General features: G+C 42.5%; 1 protein-coding gene across 5 annotated transcripts in view; it reads left to right on the top strand.

Annotated features, from left to right (window-relative positions):
* The window catches only part of ITPRID2 (ITPR interacting domain containing 2), a 60,320-nt gene that overhangs the window by 32,341 nt on the left and 11,342 nt on the right, over nucleotides 1–16,637 (top strand). For all 5 annotated transcript variants that reach the window (XM_039494426.1, XM_039494428.1, XM_039494430.1 and 2 more), the window contains 6 exons: nucleotides 3,819–3,901; nucleotides 7,443–8,630; nucleotides 11,309–11,386; nucleotides 13,009–13,136; nucleotides 14,284–14,434; nucleotides 15,778–15,843. In XM_039494426.1, the coding sequence (XP_039350360.1) occupies nucleotides 3,819–3,901; nucleotides 7,443–8,630; nucleotides 11,309–11,386; nucleotides 13,009–13,136; nucleotides 14,284–14,434; nucleotides 15,778–15,843 (1,694 nt within the window). The remainder of the gene's footprint in view (nucleotides 1–3,818; nucleotides 3,902–7,442; nucleotides 8,631–11,308; nucleotides 11,387–13,008; nucleotides 13,137–14,283; nucleotides 14,435–15,777; nucleotides 15,844–16,637) is intronic.

The raw sequence follows: 16,637 nt of genomic DNA, 5'->3' as shown, positions 1-16,637 counted from the left end.
TTTCGTTTGTTTTAAACCTGCTGCCTATTAATTTGATTTGGTGACCCCTAGTTCTTGTGTTACGAGAAGGAGTAAATAACACTTCCTTATTTACTTTCTCCACACCAGTCATAATTTTATAGACCTCCATCATATCCCCCGCTTAGTCATCTCTTTTCCAAGCTGAAAGGTCCCAGTTTTATTAATCTCTCCTCATATGGAAGTTGTTCAATACCCCTAATAATTTTTGTTGCCCTTTTCTGAACCTTTTCCAATTCCAGTATATCTTTTTTGATATGGGGCGAACAGAACTGCATGCAGTATTCAATATGTGGGCCTACCATGGATTTATATAGAGGCAATATGATATTTTCTTTCTTATCTATGCCTTTCGTAATGATTCCCAACATTGTTAACTTTTTTGCCTACTGCTGCACATTGCATGGATGTTTTCAGAGAACTATCCACATTGACTCCAAGATCTCCTTCTTGAGTGGTCATAGCTAATTTCGACCCCATCATTTTATCCGTATAGTTGGGATTATGTTTTCCAATGTGCATTGCTTTGCATTTATTGACATTGTATTTCATCTGCCATTTTGTTGCCCAGTCATCCAGTTTTGTGAGATCCCCTTGTAACTCTTTGTAGTCTGCTTTGGATTTAACTATCTTGACTATAGTCAATTAGGATGCTTCATTTGCATATGAAGTCTGATTTGATTAACATTTTCTTCACTTCAGTATATTTTCTCTTGTAGGCAATAATGAATAATAGTTATTGTTAGCTAACTAGCATGTGTAATTATGTTTTAGCATCTCTTGAACACTGTTTTACAGATAGAAGAATGCAGGAGCATTCATTCCTTACTGAATGTTTTGGGGAAAATATGTCGATTAGTGATACTGCTGTTTGGTCCTGCAAAAAGTTTTTACTATATATGTATTATATATGTCTACATCTTAGGAAGCATGACTTCATAGGTGTATAAAGTTCTGTACTATAGAAGTGTTATTGTGAAATGTACAATGGCTGTCTGCTGCAAAACTTGCAGTTATAAGTTACTACTCCCCTCTTTGTATACGCCTTATCTGAACCAGGAAGACTTCATTGTAATCTTACATTTTAAGATTAGATAGTGTGATTCCATGCAACAATAAAAGACAGATTTTGTATTGTGTCTTTTATAGCTTTAAAAAAGTGTAATTAGATGGTAACTTGAGGGAACTTTAAAAGAAAGTATTAACTGTATCCTGGACTCAAAAAGAGCCCAATCCAATTCTAAACAAAGTCAACTGAGAGCTTTTCTGTTGTCTTTGGAAGTCGGGTTGGGTTTTCTGTCCTGAGGTGGAAAGCAGTTCATCATTCCTGGGTACGGTTGTTACCAAGTTAACAGGGAGTGCCTTTGGGTTGTGCAGATGTTGTAGGGAACTGCGTGAAACATTTGATGCAAAAGTTAAAAGGGCATTTTGCCTGTTTTCTAGTAAATGGCACTTCTGTGCACGTGCTGTTGTGTTTAGCTATTTATTTTTGCATTAGTAAAATTTTCGTTAAAATTAGTATAAAATATTGTGCTTGTTTGGGCATCTAGCAGTTTAGAAGCTGCTTTCATAATGTGTTGTTTTAAACTGGGATTTGTTCTGTGATGGCAGTCGAATGGTTGAAGTCACGGGGTGAGATTCTGTTCTCTACCTCTAAGGGTTCATCTATGCTGGAATAAAAGATGCATGGGATGATCGTGGCTGGCTCAGGTCAGCTGACTTGGGCTTGGACTGTGGGGTTAAAAATTGCGGTGTAGATGTTTGGGCTTGGGCTGGAGCCCAGGCTCTGGGATCCAGCCCCACATGGGGTCCGAGAGTTCACGCACAAATATTTACGCAGCCCAAGTCCTGCAAGCCTGAGGCAGCTGACCCAGGCCAACCACGGGTGTTTTATTGCTGTGTAGACATACCCTAAGAGGCACCGTTCTGAACTCTCAGCCCATGGGACAGGGTAGGGGCTATAGTAGCATTAAGGCATGCTTGCACATCCTGGGTTTCTCCAAGGGTGGAAGAGGCCTACGGGCCTGTCTAAGTTACAGTGATCTCTTCAGAATGCCCACTGGGCACTGTTGCTACCTGAAATCTCTGTAGTATCTCATGCTGCAAGCCTGCGGTCAGCATCTGCCCCCAAAACATCTCAAATGCTAGGACTTGTGAAGGTATCCTTGACCGGCAGCCTTATGGTTGCCTTTGCAGTTCCTGCACCAGGGTGCATGGGTGGAACCAGGGCTTTTAGAACCCCCTTTATGGTATTCCAGCCCTCTTACCTAGAGCAGAAGAAATGGGGATGAGGCAAGGGAACAGGAATGAGGATCTTGCCCTTTGTGCTTAGACTGATCTCCTGATTGTCATGTTTTTCAGGGACATTTTCTCAGACTACATTTTGCATGTGCACTCTGAACCTGTCAAGGATAAAAACAAAATCTAATGTCTCTGGGGTTTTTTTCGGAGGCCTGACAACCACTTGCAAAGTGTGTGTGTGTGTGTGTGTGTGTGATGACTACTTATTGCCCTCAGCTCCCTGCAGTCTAGTCTAGACTGGGAGATAGGCTGGTAGAGGCTAGTGGTCTCATGTGGTGTCCCTCTTCCCCCCTCACTGGAGGAAGGAATAGACCTGCCATCTGCTGCAGCTATTGGGTGGTAGTGGGGAAGTGCAGCAAACCACCGGAGCACTGACTGCATGTGTGTCTGAGTGGCCACTGGCTCAGCTTTGGGGAGCGAACCTTGGAGGAAGTAAGGGGTTAGCAGCAGCAGCAGCAGCAGCATAATGCATTTTTCTCTCTGCACCCTCAAACACAGGTAAGACAAATGTAAAAGATGGCCAGTATCCCAGGACATTCCCCAAGCAGGACATTTTGAGAGAGTCTTTTGTACTCCCTCATGATTAAAAGCAACCCCCGGCCCAAAAAACCCCACATGTTGCCCCCAAATCTTGCTTTTTGTGATGTATGATTTGGAACCGGGACCATTCTGCTTCCAGCTTTCAAAGGCATCTGTTGTCTTGGTATCTCAGCACAGCATAGAGTTAATGTGCTTTGATTTAAAAGTCTCCGTATATAAACTTATACACACAGTTCCCTTCTCTGTGGTCCAGCAAGGACACCAGCTCTAGGCTCCTGGCTCCTCAGCCATCACCTCTCTCGGGCAGAGACCCGCATCTTTCTTCCTCCTGACTGAGGTGTGAAGGCTGCACAGTTCTCTGGCTACCCTGTGATATTCCCAGCAAGCCAGAATGGGCCAGGCTCCCTGACTCCAACAGGGGCTCTGGCAGGAGTTAGTCTTTCAGCCTCCACAAAGGGTTTTTTCTGTGGCTTACCAGCTCATAACCACTTGAGCTCAGAATAAGCACACCCGTGAATGGGTTAGCCTTTCCTTTAGACAGTTTGAGCCTTTCATCTTGAAATTCCATAATCAGCAGACAATGATCCTCTCCTCAGGGCATAGCTTCAAAAGGCTGGGTTTTTGTATAACCTGAGGACAGTGGGGAATTTGCAGTCACCTCCCTCTAGAAATTCCCAAGAAAAGCACTTGACCCTGTTTGTCCCAAAAACCCATTCTTGTCTGGCACATTGTTCAGTATCCTTTGACATTTATACACTTCCCAGGGTTCACATCCCATCTCCCTCCTAGAGAGGTTAAATACAATCCCAGCCCACAATGGTACATAAACCATTCATTTAATACAATGGACCGCAAAAGATATTTACATTTAATTCAATAAAATCTCCCAAGGATATTGCAGGAAATTTGCCAAATCTGTCTCAAACATCTTATAGTCTCCTTGTTGTTTTCCTTTACAGACCATCTGTTGCGAACTGCTAGTCAGCATTCTGATAGCAGTGGCTTTGCTGAAGATTCGTCTACAGATTGCTTTTCGCTTCAGGTAAGCTGCTCGTTGATTCTAGCACAATGAGTTCCTGACCCTTGACTAGGGCTTTGAGGGTGTATCTACACAGCCCACGGCAGTGAGCCGCCAAGCCTGGGTCAGCAGACTTGGACTTGTGGAGCTCACTAAAAATGGTTGTGTAGGCATTATGGCTTGGGCTCTGAAGGCTAGGGAAGGGGATGTCTTCCGCAGCTATTTTTAGTGCCATAGTGCGAGCCCAAGTCTGTTGAGCCAAGCTGGGAAGCTCACTGCTGTGGGCCGCCGCTAGCTGTGTAGATGTGTTGTGGTTGGAGAAGTAGCTGATTATTGTGATACTGTTTTTGTTTTGTTTGTCAGTCCTGGATCCTGACAAGATTTTCCATTTCAGGACTGGACTTGTCTGGTTTCCTTTTGTAGCTTTGCATTGACTTTTTAAAGTCTTCTAGATGGATGATTTGACCTGAATGACTTGAGACCATGGTATAAGCTTTAAGTTCAATATTTCCTGCTCACTGATTTTTGGTAAAATCATTTGCTCATTGACTGAGCCTTTAAAACTGCTTCCCCTTCTTTCATAATATCCAGTGAGCAAAGATTAATATAAATAGGGCAATATGTTTTTTCTGCTAATCATTCAGTTTTCATATATTGATGTCTATTTTTCCCCCTCACTGGGGTAAATCAAGAGTAAATTGACTGAAGTCAATGCTTTTATGTTAGAGTAAGAGTAGAATCATTCCCTGGTCCGTGCTGGTCTTCAAACTAGTTATAAAACCTGTTTAAGGTCCCATGTACTCTACTAAATAAAACCATAAGTTCTCAGTGGCCTAAATAGGCTCCAGTATTGATGGTTGTCTGTGTTCATTAGAAAAACGCACTATATTTTGATTTCTTTTTTACTTGTTTTAATGGGTACATCAAGAAATTATGGGGAACAAGACAGTATTGGTTTGTGCTATGGAATTTTTAGACTGTCGCCTTCATGGTTTCATTTCAGCCAAGTACATAGTTGAATGAAAAAATCTGGGTGAGTGGTTAGGGTAATATAAAAAGAAAGTGAGAGCTTGGCAGCTAGGGGAGAGGACTTGGGGAAAAGTCTCAAGGAATAAAAATGGGTATAGATTGTTTTCTAAAATCATGGTAAATTAGTGCCATCTGCTGTTAAATAACTTACTCTAACAGCTCCTTTGAAATACAAGAGCAAACTGAAAAAAATGAAGCTGCCAATACGTCTCCCACTCCTTGAAATTCTAAAATAAAGATTTCTGAGGCAGATGTTGCATTCCTTTGGGTTGTTTTGAAGGGTTATATCAAGGACTTCCTCTATCAAGGGGAAATTGGAGGAATTCTCCCTCCAACAATTTTGAGATTGTGGAGATGACTTGTGGATGAATAAGATATAACAGTACACAGACAGCTTTGCAAACTTTGTAAGTTACATTAGTTTACATGAGGTATTTCACTAAAATATTAACATCTATTGGCGGTGGGAAAACATTGGGCATGCTAATTTCCTTTGGCATTCTACGCTACTTCAGCCTTCCTAACTTATCTGTGATAGTTGTGCAGTGTTAACAGAAGCAACAGAGAGATTAATACCTATGAGTATGAAGCTCATGGTTGAAAATTCTGTTCAGGGCAAAGTAGAGATGGAGATTATTGCCTGATATACTCCATAAATGATCTAGTAAGAGTAAACAAATTGATAGAATCTTTACAGTGGTGCAGAGCAATAGAAATTAGAGATGGAAAAAACTTCCTGGATCTTCTAATGCCGCTGCCATGGCAAGCCCCTGATTACCCTATACACATTTGTCCTAGTGTCTTGTCCAATCTAGCTTTTAAATGTAGAAGCCCCATTGTCTGGTATCACTTCCCCAGTGGAACCATTCTACAGTCGAATAGAACTCGCCCTCAGGAAACTTTTCCTGCTATTCCTTTTTATTATTATTTTTTATATTACAGTAGTGTCCGAAGGTCCCAGTTAGGATTGGGAGCCCCCATTGTACCTATGCTCTGTTCAAATGCATATGCAGACACAGATCCTGCCATGAAAAGCCTACAATCTAATTTAAGACAGGACTCACAAGTGAGCATGATTGAACAGTGGGAAGGAGAGGAAGGGAGGATAACAGTGGTAAATTCCAAAGAGTTTCATAGGCTAGCACAGGGGTGGGGCCACATCTGGGTATGGAAATTGTATAGTGGGCCATGAATGCTCACGAAATTGGGGGTTGAGGTGTGCGAGGGGGTGAGGGCTCCGGCTGGAGGTGTGGGCTCTGGGGTGGGGCAGGGATGAGGGGTTTGGGGTGTAGGAGGAGGCTGGGGGCGGAGCAGAGGGGTTGGGGAGGGGGCTCCAGGCTGAGGCTGGGGGTTGGGGAGTGGCAGGGGCACAGGCTCTGGGCTGGGGGTGTGGGTAGAAATGAGGGGTTCTGGGTGCAGGAGGGGGCTGTGGGCTGGAGCAGGGCGTTGGGGTATGTGGCAGGGGTGAGGGCTGGGGATGAGGGGTTTGGGGTGCAGGAGGGTGCTCTGGGCTGGGACCGAGGAGTTTGGAGGGCGGGAGGGGGATCAGGGCTGGGGCAGGGGGTTGGGGCACAGGAGGAGGTCAGGGTGCAGGCTCCTGGCAGCACTTACCGGAAGCAGCAGCAGCATGTCCCCCTCTGGTTCCTATGCGGAGGTGCGGCATCGGCCAGGCGGCTCTGCACGCCACCCTGTGCACAGGCGCCACCCCTGCAGCTCCCATTGGCCAGGAACCTCAGCCAATGGGAGCTGCAGAGCCGGCACTTGGGGTGGGGGCAGCATGCGGAGCCCCCGGCTACCCCTATGTGTAGGAGCCAAAAGGGAGACATGCCACTGCTTCCAGGAGCTGTGCGGAGCCATGGCACGCATGCAGCAGGGCAAGCCCCCAACCCCAACCCTGCTCCCTGGTGGGAGTTTGAGGGCTGGATTAAAAGATCTGATGGGCCGGACGTGGCCAGTGGGCTATAGTTTGCCCACCCCTGGGCTGGTAACATGTGGAACTTGATGGTAACAGTACTGGGATTTTGTGTGTGTTTTTTTTAAATAAATGAAATATGCGTTCAGCCTAAATTTTCCCATTCTTAATTTCATCCCATACCTCGAAGTGACACCAAGTGCACTAATCTAATAATTCTTCTCACTCCTTGGTATCCACCCCTTCTATATACCTAGATATTTCCAAGACAATTATCACCTTAGTGTATCGGTGTTGAATAAGAACCTAATATTATAAAGTTGTATAGAAAGGATCCTGGATCACATGCTTTGTAACATGTATTTTACTGTATTTGCCTTAGCCTATTTCAGTGTCACATCTCATTACATATTCCTATTTAACTTCCCCTCCAATATACTTCTTTCAGAATTAGTGATTCCCAGACTTCTCTCTCCAACTGAATAACTGTACTTAGGATTATTTTCCCCCAGAAGTATGGACTTTCTCTGTTGCTAGCCTGAATTTTATTAAGGTAGAAGTTGTATTCTTAGTGTTCTCTCACTTCCTTTGGCATTTCTCCCATCTCTGCTTTGCCTTTCACAGGTTCATGGCATGGGAAGCAGCGCTGACAGCTGTGACAGTGAAACAACAGTGAAGTCGCTTGGTGAGGAGATTAAGACGCCAATAGACAAAGAACAGATGAATTTCAATAAGTTTGAGGAAGAGGAGGAATTTCTCCTCACAGAAGTGGAAGTACCTTCTAAGAACAGAACAGGAGATGTTGAGAAAATCATGGAACACGTATCTGATGAGAGCCAACGTAGTAAAAGCAAGCAGACTCAGACATCAGATACGGGTCAAGGGGATTTCAGTACAGAAAGTGAAGAGGTTTCCATTCAGCAGAAGGAATCTGAATTACTAGAGGAAGGCAGTGATGAGAGTGATCTGGACAAAAGCAGTGAATGCGAGTTTCCTCAGTACCAAACACACCATATTCTCAGATCAATGGCATCCATTGAAAGCAGCAGTTCATCCTCTTCTGCTGCGGATAAGGTTAATGTTGCTTTGCAAAGAGCCCAGACGAAAATCAGCAACACTTCTGAGTCCAGAGTAGGGCGCACTCTACTCATGTCAAAAGATCTCCTCCTCTTAAAGCAGAGGCACCAGTTTGCCGGATCAGGTTATCCTCTAAGGCGGTCCCAATCCCTCCCTACTACATTACTGAATCCTGTGAGAGTTGTGTCTTCTGTAAATGTCCGGTTATCTCCAGGAAAAGAGACTTTGTGCAGTCCCCCTTCTTTCACCTACAAGTATACACCCGAAGGGGAAGAGAAACTGGTAGATGAGGACAAAAAATCAGTGACCGAGACAAATGACAGTCCACCTACATGTAAATCCACACTGTTCATTGCCCCTTCATCCATGAAAAAAGAAACTTCCCAGAGTGGGCTGAACAGGTCGGTGGATGAATCCAGTCACAGCAGACTACAGAGCTGCCCATTGTCCATACCAGCACACACATCTCAGTCAACATGTTCTCTCCACTCTGTTCCTTCTGATTGGCAAGACAGGCCTTTGTGTGAACATATGAGAACACTGAGCAATCATAGCATCCCAAGCGTCTCAGGATCTTCCTGCAGTGCACTAGCTTCTGTTTTTGGATGCCCCTACTCTCCAAGGCATGCTGGATATCCTCATCGGCCTCATGCTATTAACCCACCCTCTACTGTTGAAATGCAGTTGCGCAGAGTCCTGCATGATATCCGCAACTCTCTGCAGAATCTCTCTCAGGTAAGAGGAAACCAAATTCAGAGCTGCAGTCAAAAGGGGTTTTTTTGGTGGTGGTTGCTGTTGAAGTCAATGCAAAATGTTAATCTAGTCTTAAATGTGACATGGATTTATCCCGTGTGTTTTCTGTCAAATAAATCAAGTTGTAACACGATGACTCCAAAATGTGACATTTTGTGCAGGGTTAATTGGATGTTAATTATGAGCTTCTGCATAAGATCATCTCTCCAACCCCCAGCTGGCTTTCATTTTACTGGCTTTCCTTAATGCAATTGACACAGTGATGATTGTACTTAATGAAATCGTGAAAAAATGAACTGTGTTGTCTAACTTAGACTTTCTCAGATTTTTTTTTTAACACATTATTGTCCTCACCTTCAAGGATCTGCTTAATTCCTTCTTCTTCTCTCCATGACTTCAGTTAGCCAACATTTTCTTTTTTACATTTTCCATCCTTTCTGCTCCACCAGCCTCAATACCCTATTAGTCCCTGTTTCCCACAAACATCTCTATCTGTCCATTTGTGCCATCCCTGTACATGGAACACTGTTCTGCTCCCCAGCTGATCCACAAGATGCTTCACTCTTTCCATTCAAGTCCCTGGGTAAGACCCACTTTTGCCATAATGCATACGTGAAACTAGCCAGCTTGGACATCTGATTACTCAGAATAAATACTTTAAAATGTAAACCCCACTCTTTACCAAGTTATGCCAGGCGGTAGCCCTTGCTGATTAATCTCATAGTCTTTTATTGATATCTTTCCTTCTCCACCTTCTCTCTGGCTTGATATCCTCTTAGCTGGCTAACTTTGGCCCTGATCCTGTAGGCTCCTCTGCCTGGGCATAGGGGTCTACGTGGTCAGAGCAGTTGCAGGATCAGGGTGTTGGACCCCAATCCTGTCATGTGATGTTTGTGGGTGGATTCCTATGCCCCTGTGGAGCCCCATTCATTTTGATGGGTTTGATGCAGGGCAGGGATTCAACTTGCGTGCACACTATTGCAGGTCCAGGGCCTCAGTCTGTATGCTTCTTGGCACAGGGATGAGGAGTTCTGTCTGTCAAAAGTGCCTAGTACATGTGTGGGTGCCAGTGGAATCTATGAATGATAATGAAGTTATTGATCCTTTTGTGGTGTTTGCCACTTGTCAAAATTTAGCATCCAGCCTTGGCATAGGGCTGACTATACTGACTTTGAAACCACTGGGATTGCTCAGGGCTCTAGGCACTGTGCTGGTAGTAAGTGTTTTCAGACTCTGACCTCATGTCTAGATTGAGAATTTTACAGGGAAATTCCTTCCAGTGGAAGCGTGTATAGACAAGGCTATGGAAGCTTTACAGTCTTTTCACCATCATGTTAACTAAACTTGGTGAAGAAGAAGCCACTGGAGCCATGTCTGTAGCAGGATTCTTGCTGGTGAGAACACCAGATCAGCTGATGGAAATGAGCATTGGTGGGAATAATTTTTGTAAAATATCCTAATGTAGACAGGGCTTGACACCCACACATCCCAATCCCATACCAAGCATATTCTCAGCCAGGCCAGAGTCTCTATCCTGTTTACTATATTTCACTCCACCAGTATTCTTACCGGAGATGTTTGCATGAGAATGTATCTGCTTCTCTTTATTCTTTGTACAAAGTTGTCCTCTGTCATATGACAAGCAATTGCTGCAAAGATGACTGAAAAGTTCCAAATACTAGATTGCAACTTCAGGTCAGGGATAAAGAAGAACAGATAAGTTCCCTGAGGGTGGGGAAGAGAGGGTCTAAAGCCTTATAAAGCTCATGTTTAAGCAAACCTCCTCTTACAATGTATTTCAGATTTTCTGTGGCATATCAGTTGCCCTCTCTCAGAACTCTCTCAGAATTACATTGGACAAACCACATTTTTCTTAAATGTTTCAGCTATGTGCAATTGTTTTCAACTGCAGCATGTGTGTACCTGTAACACTTTGCAAATTCAGCCTTGCTGCACCATTCCTGGATACAGCAAAACAAAGAGAAGCGGTTTTCTGAAAAAGTATGAAGGCAGGGACCTTTGGATGCAGGCAACAGGTTGACATAAAATACAAAAAGGGCAAATCTGCACAGTGAAGTTGTATGTGATCATAATGTGAAAATGGTGCCGTGTTTTTGTTTGCTTATACAAATCCTTTTAGGACCCCTAGAGGTGGTGGTTGCTTGTATTCCATTTTTATGTTGCATTAGCAGGGTAGTCTGAACTACTGAAATGTCAAAGACGTTAAACAAATGGTATAGACCCAAACATATCCTTCCTTCCTGTTTCCTCTAGCCGACATGATAACTTCTAAATGGTTATTTTTCTATCTCAAGTTTTAATTCAACGCTTTGCTGGTGCTGAGCCTACAGGAAAGCATGCTTCAATGATGTCTTGTCTCCCTTCTCTTTGAAGGCTGTTCTGCATGCCCCTCCTCGCATCAAACCCCTCTCTCATCATAATTGTATCAATTGTAGAGCACATATTGCCGCAAAGGCATTGTTGTTTGACTGGTGCTGCATGTTTTAGTTTCCTTATCAAACTCAGCACAGCTGACTGTCTCTTTTAGGATTCTGTACTGCTGCCCGTCACTGTAGTGTCTGAGTGCATGAGGATTGATTTGTAAAATAGTCTTATTGGCATTTTCAGTTACAGTGGTTTTGTCTTTTTTTTTTTTTTAGTACCCTGCGATGAGAGGACACGATCTTGCTGTTGGCTCCTACAGTACTCACAGATCATCCATTCTACCTCTGTATGAAGTAAGGGACAGTACATTTGTTTTTATTAGTAACTAGTAATATTTCATTAGTACCTTTGAATGTGCTGTGTACTTTACAGACACAAGTCACCAGGGCCTGATGAAATACATCCTAGAATACTCAAGGAGCTGAGTGAAGAAATATCTGAGCCATTAGCGATTATCTATAAAAATCATGGAAGATGGATGAAAGTCCAGAGGACTGGAAAAGGACAAATACAGTGCCAGTCTGTCAAAAGGCAAATAAGGACAACCCTGGGTAGTTATAGACTAGTCAGCTCAACTTCAGTACCTGGAAAGATAATCGAGCAAATAATTAAGCAATCAGTTTGCAGACACCTAGAAGATAATAAGGTGATAAGTAACAATCAGCATGGATATGTCGACAACATATTGTGTCAAACCAACTTAGTAACTTTCTTTGACAGGGTAACAAGCCTTGTGGATAGTGGGGAAGCAACAGATGTGGTATATCTTGACTTTAGCAAGGCTTTTGATACTGTCTTGCATGACCTTATCATAAACAAAGTAGGGAAGTACAGTCTAGCTGGAACTACTATAAGCTGGTTGGAAAATCATTCCCAGAGGGTAGTTATTAGTGGTTCACAATCAAGCTGGAAGGGGCTATCGGGTGGGGTCCTGTAGCGATTGGTCCTTGGTCTGGTTCTGTTCAATATCTTCATCAATGATTTAGATAATGCCATAAAGTTTGTGGATAATTCCAAGCTGGGAGAGGTTGCAAATGCCTTCAAGGATAGGATTAAAATTCAAAATGATCTGGACAAACTGGAGAAATGGTTTGAAGTAAACAGGATGAAATTCAACAAGGACAAATGCAAAGTACTCCACTTAGGAAGGAACAGTCAGTTGCACACATACAAAATGGGAAATGACTGCCTAGGAAGGAGTACTGCGGAAAGGGATCTGGGGATCATATGGATCACAAGCTAAATATAAGTCAACAGTGTAACGCTGTTGCAAAAAAAGCAAACAACATTCTGCGATGTTTTAGCAGGAGTATTGTAAGCAAGACACAAGAAGTAATTCTTCCTCCCTGCACCGCTTTGATTAGGCCTCAACTGGAGTATTGTGTCCAGTTCTGGGCATCAAGTTTCAGGAAGATGTGTACAAATTGGAGAAAGTCCAGAGAAGAGCAACAAAAATGATTAAAGGTCTAGAAAACACGACCTATGAGGGAAGATTGAAAAAATTGGGTTTGTTTAGTCTGGAGAAGAGAAGACTGAGAGGGGACATAACAGTTTTCAAATAAGGGCCCAATCTCACAAACACTCACGTATGTAATTTTTTTAATACGAGTAGTCTTATTGAAGTGAGTGGAACTAACTTCATGTTGAAAGTTATTCATGGGAGTGAGTATCTGCAGGGTCAGACACTAAAAGTTAAGCCCAAATCTTTCAGTAGTTTTTTAAACTGGCTGCTTTTCTGTATCTAAACTACTTCAGCCTGTGACTCCAGTCATGTAACCTGTGGGTGGGCCTTTGTGTGAAAGTCAGTGGAGGGAGCTCTGCATGCAGGTGGAGGTCCACTTATGTGGATCCAATTGTAGGATCAGGACCTATAAACAAAATTCTGTGTGACACCTTCTTATTCATACCTTTCTAGAATACTTTCCAGGAACTACAGGTAGTGAGGCGGAGTCTAAACTTGTTTAGAACACAAATGATGGATTTGGAATTGACTATGTTACGTCAGCAAACAACAGTTTATCAGCACATGAGTGAAGAAGAAAGGTAAATATCATTGTGTGTGGGTTTTGTTTGTTTTTTTAAAAAAGGAGAAAATAAGCACATATCTAAACTTATTTGGTCCAACAAAAATTAATATGTGATAAGGGACATGCTCCTGTTCCCATTGATGTTAAAGGCAATTTGCTCATTGACTTGCCATTGAGCAGGACAAGGCCTGAATTTTCTCTCACATTTTGGTTACTGTCTCCCCATCCCCATGCCTGTAATTCTTCTTTTCTTGTTTTTCTGGTCTGCCTTTTGCACCAGTCACCAGAACCCTTATCTCACTCCCCTGCATGTTTTTGATAGTTGTGGGTTTTAATGAGCTTTTATCAAATGCCACTTTTAACTTTTTTAGTTTAAATGTTTTTGGTTTAGATCTTTCTCTCCCCCATTTATACAGAAAGAAAGAAATTGCAAAGTGTTCAGATGTTCTTTCAGCCCCCAGCTGCCACGTGTAGTTTAAAAATGGCACTCATTGTTTTGGCTATGTTTAACTGTCCTGACCGTGGATTTCAGGAAGAGCTTCATCCAGATGATCTGGAACAGTTTTAAATATTGCTCATCTACTTCTTACATTTAAAGCAGCTCTTGGCATGCCTAATTCAAAACTAATTAAATTCACAAACAGTTTGCCTGTTGATAATGGCCTCTTGACCCTGTTGCTACCACTGCTTGTGAAGAGAGAACCAGGCAGGAGAAATAAATTTTGATCATGATGTTGCTGTTGATTTTCTAAATTTTAAAATGAATCCATTACAAAAATGTATATAAATCTCTAAACTCCATATGCTTGACTATATTGAATTTAATTTTAAACTTGTGGAACACATTCCCTGTTATGCAGAAAAGGAATATGGCAACCCACCCCCTTCTCTTTTACAGACAGCCACTAACATAAGTTTTCTCTTTGAACTTATCCCCTCCACCCTACCCCACCTCCTTAAAAAGAGATGGAGTTGACCTTTTGCTCCCTTCCCCTTCAGTAATGCTCAGGTGGCAGCAGGTTTCTTGTGAAAGAGCATCATTCAGTCCTGAGGTACACCATGGATTCTGTTGTCCTTGCTGCTATGGTGCTTCATAGGATGTGATGGATTATGGCTCTTTGCTAACAGAAAGCTGTTGTTCTTTATAATTTACTTGCATATAGATACGAAGCTGATCAACTCCAGAGTTTGAGAAAATCGGTCCGCATGGAGCTACAGGATCTAGAAATGCAGTTAGAGGAACGTCTACTTGCTCTGGAGGAACAGCTTAGAACTTTACATATGTCTTCACCTTACAGACCTCAGACACTTACAGTGCGTGTTGCTCTGCAATAAGTATTCAGATATCTTAGCAGCTTGTTTACTTTACTTTAATTGCATGCTGAAGTAAGACACAAGGTCTCCCTTACAGTGCAGAAAACACCGGCTTGGATAGTGTCCAACCAAAGCCTTAACTAGTTGGGAAAATAATCTGTTGAATCTTGGAGATGTGTTTTTAATTTAGTTCAGAAGTGACACTTCATTGTTTTCTGTCAGGGGGTCTTTCAAATGTGAAGAAGAAGTCTAAGCTCAGGAAAAACAAACTAAAATACAGTGTTCCCCCACTTTGAGGCTAAACTATTAACACCGAGCTGTGCAGATCTTGTTCTCCCACCCTGGGATTTCACACCTCTTTACTTCTGCCATTCTTCTCCTCTTTCTCCTGTTTTCTTCAATCTCCACCCAAGAAATCTACCTAGACTCCCACAACCTTAGCCATCATACATCACTGCAACCCTAGGGCCTGGAGGTATTCCCTCAGCAGATCAGCCACGCTGCTTGTTTTGCTAGCCAAAGGTCATTGTAGAGAGCAACAGGAGATGCATATGCCTCAAAGAGGTCGAATGTGCTACCTCCAGTGAATGAAGGACTGGACATAGACCCAAATTTGTCTCTACTTTTCATTGTGCCATCTTTCTTCAGGTTTCCTTCCCCTTTTCTGTCTCTGCTTTGCTTCCTTTTATTGCTTCTCTTTTGCTACCATCCTACAAATTATGTATGTGCCCCTGCTAAACAATTAAGGAAGCACTAGTAACACAAACATTCCCCTAGGAAAGAAAAGAGACATACACGTATGTATGTCAGTGGAGTAGGAGAGAAACTGTTACATGTCTCTCCTTTTTTTTTTCCCCCTCTCCTTCCACCACCATCTCAACAAAGTACTGCTCTTGTGTGTCTGCTTCTGCCGCTCCATCTCAGACCATGGCACTGATGAAAATAACATAGTCTCTGATCATTTCTCTTACCTCTCCCAGCCAATGTTGTTATAGAAGTTCTGTGTGCAGGAGCAGCAGGGACACAGGCCGGATCCTCCTCTGTAGGACTCTGTCTCAGAGAAATTTTTGAAGCACAGGAAGAACAGGAAAATCTGAGATTGCTGTGATCCAAAGCCAAATTTAAAGTCTTGGAGTATTATAAATATACATATATTTTAAAACCTCTCATAGAAAAAGGCCTGCTTTTAAAATGACTGAAATAGACCCTCTTTGATGAGCTTTATGTGTCCTGATTTCCATGTTTTTACTTCTTCAGAATGTTTCCTACTACACAATATATTATTAACATTTGACAGCTTAAAAAACCAAACCTCAATATCCTAATTTTGCTTAATATTCCAGGGAATGTATGGCAGCAGAAGCACTGATAATCTATCATGCCTTTCTCCACTGAATGTAATGGAACCAGTAAGTAATTTTGTTTTAAACATTGTTAGAAAAGGCTTTCTTAGGAAAGGCAGGACAGGTTTAGTATTCATTAGAGGCCTGATCCCGCAAGCACTTACCCACATAAGTAGTCCTGTTGAAAACAGCGGCACTGCTCACATGATCAAAGAAACCCGTGTCCGTAAGTATTTGCATGATCTAGTTTATGTTTTAGGAGAAATGTGTGGAGGGCAGGTGTTGCTTGAGACTGGTTGGCTATTGTTGGTACGTGGTGAGGTTGTTGTGGTACTTCTCAGTTCTGGTCAGTTATTTGCCATTCAGGAGCCTTGGATAAGTACCTTTTTGTCATTAATTTATTTAGATTTAGACAAATTGAACTATAACAGACTTCATAAAAAAAGCTGTCCAGAATTTGCAGAAACATAGGCATCTTTCAGTTGCTTTACTGGGGGAGAAACAATTCAAGACTTAGAGATAGTTTTCATCAGCTTTGACTGTGTGCATCCATTGTTACAAAAGTCAGTGGTTTGCAGCACTGCAGTCATTTTTATTTAATTTGGATTTAAATAAAAGATTATTCCTTATGATCCTTGGTTGCAGTCACAAAGGCAAAGCATATACATATCATGGAATGACTAAGTGACTGAATACAAAAGAAAAATAGGGAGAGTCCTGTCTGCACATGACTTATGTGGTTCTGCAGAACAGTGTGAATCGGCTTTGTCTGTGAGGTGCACAGGCAAAGCACCACTGAGTACCATTTTTCTAGTTGTTGTCATCTTAAGTCATTATAGAAAATACAAGGGGAAATAAAC

The sequence above is a fragment of the Mauremys reevesii genome, linkage group 11, assembly GCF_016161935.1.
Source record: "Mauremys reevesii isolate NIE-2019 linkage group 11, ASM1616193v1, whole genome shotgun sequence".
Classification (NCBI taxonomy): domain Eukaryota; kingdom Metazoa; phylum Chordata; order Testudines; family Geoemydidae; genus Mauremys; species Mauremys reevesii.
The sequence above is the reverse complement of the archived record's forward strand: the minus strand, read 5'-3'. Positions and strand labels throughout refer to the sequence as shown.